General features: G+C 50.3%; 1 protein-coding gene across 1 annotated transcript in view; it reads left to right on the top strand.

Moving 5' to 3' along the window:
* The first annotated feature begins 1,083 nt into the window (after positions 1-1,083).
* Positions 1,084-5,164, top strand: part of NOBOX (NOBOX oogenesis homeobox) — an 11,979-nt gene continuing 7,898 nt past the window's right edge. Inside the window, exons 1-5 of the mRNA XM_077778040.1 lie at positions 1,084-1,155; positions 1,460-1,636; positions 1,748-1,873; positions 3,118-3,230; positions 3,892-4,040. Of these exons, the coding sequence (XP_077634166.1) occupies positions 1,084-1,155; positions 1,460-1,636; positions 1,748-1,873; positions 3,118-3,230; positions 3,892-4,040 (637 nt within the window). The remainder of the gene's footprint in view (positions 1,156-1,459; positions 1,637-1,747; positions 1,874-3,117; positions 3,231-3,891; positions 4,041-5,164) is intronic.

Raw genomic sequence — 5,164 nt, 5'->3', positions numbered from 1 at the left:
CCACAACATGGATGGAGCTAGAGAGTATAATTCTAAGTGAAATAAGTAAGTCAGAGAAAGACAAATACCACATGATTTCACTCATAAGTGGAATTTAAGAAACAAATGAGCAAAGGAAAAAAGAGAGAGATAACCCAAGAAACACATTTTTAACTATATAGTTACCAGAGGGGAGATGGCGGGGAAGGGGGCAAATAGGTGATGGGGAGTAAGAAGTGCACTTGTCGGGGCGCCTGGGTGGCTCAGTCAGTTAGGCATCCAACTTTGCTCAGGTCATGATCTTATGGTTCATGGGTTCGAGCCCCACATCAGGCTCTGTACTGACACCTCAGAGTTTAGAGCCTGCTTCAGATTCTATGACTCCCTCTCTCTCTCTCTGTCCCTTCCATGCTTGCACTCTGTCTCTCTCCCAAAAATAAACATTTTTTAAAAATTTTCTTTTATAGTATACTTATGATGAGCACTGGGTGGTATATAAAAGTGTTGAATCACTATCATATACCTGAAACTAATATAGAACGGTATGTTAACTATACTGGAACTAAAATAAAAACTTAATAAAATTTTTAAAAAAGACTTGCAATGGAAACAAAGAAAAGATATTAAGAGGCAGGTGTTAAGTAGACAGTGTGGCCGAAGGAGCCCTCATTGAGGAATAACCTTCAAGCCCAGATCTGAGTAGGCACTTGCCACAACAATGAACAGTTTCCGAGCACGGGGAGAACATATGTAAGATCCTGAGACAGGAGTAGCTTGGTTATGTTCAAGGTGCTTGAAGGCCCAGAGTGCTCACCTGGGATTAAGTCAGAGCAGAACGCTGCAGCCGGGTCACGCAGGGCTCTCGTGGGAAGCCTGAGTACAGCGGAAAGTCATCACAGCATATAAATAGAAGGGTGACATGTGGCTTAATTTACATTTTCAGACTACGGTGCGAGTCTGTGGAGAATGGATTACAGCACAACAGGGGTGGAGACGAGGAGACGAGCCCAGGCGGCTGTCACTGAAGGTCGGGCAGGAGAGGAACAGGGCTTGGACCAGAACGGTGACAGCGGAGAAAAGCCAAAGCGTTGAGAGGGACGCACCATGGAGGCTGAACTGGCAGCACTGTTTTTGACCGTTGATCCGTCAGCTGGGAGGGAGCGAGTGAAACCACGGGTAATTCCAGCTGGGCGGTTGGTACAAAAATGAATCGGACTGGAAGGGTCACAAGTTCTGGGTGGGAATCAGGAGTTCAGTTTGAGAAGTCCGAGAGACATCAGCGCTCGCCCTGTCGTAAGCCCAAACCCACAGAGAAGCCAACACATCGGGCCTTGGCACCGCATCTCTAAACAGCGCAGATTAGAAATTAGATCGCGGGACTCCAGATGTACGTGACAACGTCAAGCTCATCTCTAAGTCCAAACATGGCTTCTCCCATCTCTGTTGCTCTTTTCCCCTCTCCCCGGGCCTGCGCCGGCAGCCTGCCTACGCTCTGGGGCCCCCAAATCGCACATTCCCCCCACCAAGTTACCAGCACATGCGGCAACGCCAGTTTGTAAGACAGAGACCATCAGAAGCCTTCTGCAAACAGAAGACTGGGTCCAGCAGCCTCTCTGGTTCTCTTGCTCCCTTGTCTTTCCAACAAACGGAACGACAGGTTTTGCAGGCCTAATTATTTCTCAAGTATTCGATCTCATCTCTTATCGTTTCAATTCTCTACCTCACAACAGGCAAGCCTGGGATCCCCCCACTCCCCCTCCGTGCAAAGGGAGCCTCTCCTAGCTTCTCACCCACACTGGCGACCCTGCCCTTGATTGACATCGAGCACAAGGAGGCATTTAAAGACAAGGGCAGATCATCCGTGATCCTAAAGACTTTGAATTACCACCCGAAGGTTAGTGGACCGAAAAACTTGGAGCCCCCAAAGAACAGAGGAGCCCGCTGGCCATGACAGGACCTCGCTTTCCACACCAGTCACCAGACCTGCAGGGCACCAGGTCATGGGGGACAAAGAAGGCTTCACAGCCCAGGAGGACATGAGTCCATGTCCCGAAAGAACCAGTGGACCCGTGAGGACCATGCTGTGGCCAGAAGACCGAGCTCTCTTCCTATGCACGAGGATCCAATGGCAGAGCACTTTTTCCTGGAGTCACTGACCCAGACCTGAACACCAGAAAAATCTGTCAGGCCACCAGCAGAGGTCTAGTCCCAGGGGACCAAAGGAGGAAAAAAATACCGCGTTCAGGGAATCTTACTCTTAAAAGCCGCCCTTCTGGCCTGTCAAGTTTATGACCTCAGAGTCCCTGACTCCTCTTTGATGAAACACTTAGGCGAACACCTGGCAGCCTAGCTGCTGGCTATTCCTGTGCAAGGAATACCTTTGCGGCTCCTCACAGGTTTGGTTGGGTGTAAAAAAAAAAAAAAGACAAAATCGATCAGTACTTAGAAGAGATTTTAAAACACAAAGTCCGCAAGAGAAAAGTTTAGAAGCTTTATTTCCAATTTGCTTTTTAGTTTTGAAAAATAAGGCTTTAAATTAAATGTTTTCTTCCAAAAGAGGGAGACCAGTTAAATTATAGTGTCACTCAATAAATTCTGAAGGCTGAAACAATAGAGAAACTGCGTAACTGAAGGAAGCAAAGGCTCAAAATTATATGTGAAGAATTATAATCATGCAGAACATGTATGAAACACAATAATAGCAGGGGTGCCCAGAGGCTCAGTCGGTTAAGCATCCGACTTCAGCTCAGGTCATGATCTCACCGCTCCAGAGTTCAAGTCCCGCAACGGGCTCCTTGCTGACAGCTCGGAGCCTGTTTTGGATTCTATGTCTCCCTCACTCTCTGCCCCTCCCCCACTCATACTCTGTCTCTCTCAAAAATAAACATTAAAAAATATTTTAAGAAATTTTCTGAGATAATTGTATATTCACATGCAATTGTTAGAAATGACACAGAGCGGTCCCACGTGGTCATCACCCATTCCCCCCTGCAATGGTAACACCGTACAGAACTAGGATACAAGATACACCAGGAGACGTACATTGGCAGTAGCCACAGACACTCAGCTGTCCCCAGTTTTATATACACTCGTGTGTGTGTGTGTCCATCTAGTGCTACTATTTTATCTCATGTGTAGACTCCAGTGACGGTCACCGGCCGAGCTTCAGAACATTCCCATCGCTGTGGCTCCCCTGAACCGCCACGGCCGCCTCTTGCCCTCCCTCCCCTGCTCCCGGACTCCAGACAGTGGTGAGTAACTTTTGGTCAATGAACACTTACTGACCCCCCCGCAACGTGTAAATCACTGTGCCAAGCACTGAAGGGCCGTGACAGAAGTATACATAAGTATTATAGCCTAGTAGTTAGGAGGATGGGTGGGAACCAGACTGACTGGGTTCAAATCCTGGGTGTGCCACTTCCCAGCCGTGTGACCCTGACAAAGTATTCAAGCTCTATGCCACAGTTTCTTCAATAAAATGCGGCTAATAATAGTTCCTCCTTAGGGTTATTATGAGGATTCAATGAGCTGGTTACTTGTGAAGCAAGAAGAAAGTGTCCGGCATGAATAGATGCATGTTGTCACTCAGGAACTCACATTCCGGCAGAGAACACACGTGACTCAGGTCAGCCTGTGTTGAGTGCGGTAAGGTCAAGGCTCGCCCAGCACAGCAGGAGGGCGCGGGAGGGAGCCGCTCACTGGGGCTGCGGAAAGCCGAGAGAGGCTTCACAGAAAAGAGAATATTGGGTTGGGTTTTGGAGTATGAGGAAGACTCTGACAGAAATCAAAGGGAAGGGATGGCGTTTCAGGCCTATAAAACCACATGATGGGCAGCCCTGAGGCATGAGATGGCAAGAGCCATTCCGAGAAACGACGTTAGAACAGGGGACGGTGAGGAGACTGGGTGGGCAGGGGAAGGCTGGGGCCGGGTTCCGAGGCGTCTCGAAGGCCACGCAATAATTACCGCGAGAGCTTCCGGATCCCGGAGTACACTAGCACCGCGCAGAAGTTTCTCCAGAGCTCTCGCGTTCTGGGAGGAGAGGACCAGAGTAGATGGGAAGGTACTGGCCATCCCCAAACACAAGCAATGTGGCTTATTATTACTGCAGGCTGAGTGCAGACAATAGCAGCAGCAAGCCCATCTCTTTATTTTCTCTTCTTTATGGATTTCTTTTCTAAGCTCATTTAAATCCAAGCTATTTACACACAGTGTAATCATGGTTTCAGGAGTCGAATTTAGTGACTCGTCACTTACATACAGCACCTAGAGCTCATCCCAAATGCTCTCCTTGTGCCCACCCCCCACCCAACACCCCTGCGTCAACCCTCGCTTTGTTCTCTGTATTTGAGTCTCTTAGGGTTTGCCTCCCTCTCTGTTGTTGTCTAATCGTAGCAACCCCGTGTCTCAAACACGGTCCCTGCCCTTGGTAGAAGCATAAAATCTTGAGTGAGTGGGGCCCTGGGATTGGAGGTTGTGAGGCCAACTCACGCCAGAACCGGGTTTCTCCCGCCAGGTGTTCTCAATGCTCTTCACCGGCCAACTCAGACCATCCCGTGCTGGGATTTCCAGAGGCCACTGGGCACCAACTCACGGTGGCGTCATGGGCCCACGGCGCTCATCTGAGCATCTGGCCCTTTGCCCTCCTCGGGCTCAGGGTGCCTTGGTCCTTGAACCTGTGACGGGCCCTAGCTGCCCTCTGCCTCCTGGTGGCCTCCGGGCCCTCACCGCCCCGTGTGCTGGGGCTCTGCTCTCTCCCTGCCCGGGGCCTGTTCAGATTTCTGTCTTTCACAACGCTACTCTCGCCTCTCCGGTCCCAGGCCTGTTCCCATGACCTGCGGCCACCTGGGCGTGGCAGGGAAAACAAGAGCAAACGACCCTGTGTCCGCTTTGCCATTCTTCTCAACCTGCCACCTTCTGGTTATTTTTCTCACTGCGGGAGGAGGAGGGCGACAAAGGATGCGGACTCCCCTTGCCTGTCCTCATGGTGCGGCCAGCTCTACACACACGGAGGAAAGGTCTGCCGTCTGCGGAGCAGCACCAGACGCGTTTCTGTCTGTGACTCTCCTCCAAGGAAGAAAAGATGCTAGAATCGAGGGCCCTTGGTGAGAGGGTGACAGTGGTCACCTTTGGAATTTGACTCCAAAAACTAAGAACCCCCCCCCCCCCGCGAAAAAAAACCCTGCC

This window comes from Crocuta crocuta, unplaced genomic scaffold (genome assembly GCF_008692635.1).
Source record: "Crocuta crocuta isolate KB4526 unplaced genomic scaffold, BGI_CrCroc_1.0 scaffold128, whole genome shotgun sequence".
NCBI classification, from domain to species: Eukaryota; Metazoa; Chordata; class Mammalia; order Carnivora; family Hyaenidae; genus Crocuta; species Crocuta crocuta.
This window is presented reverse-complemented; position numbering and strand designations above follow the sequence as displayed.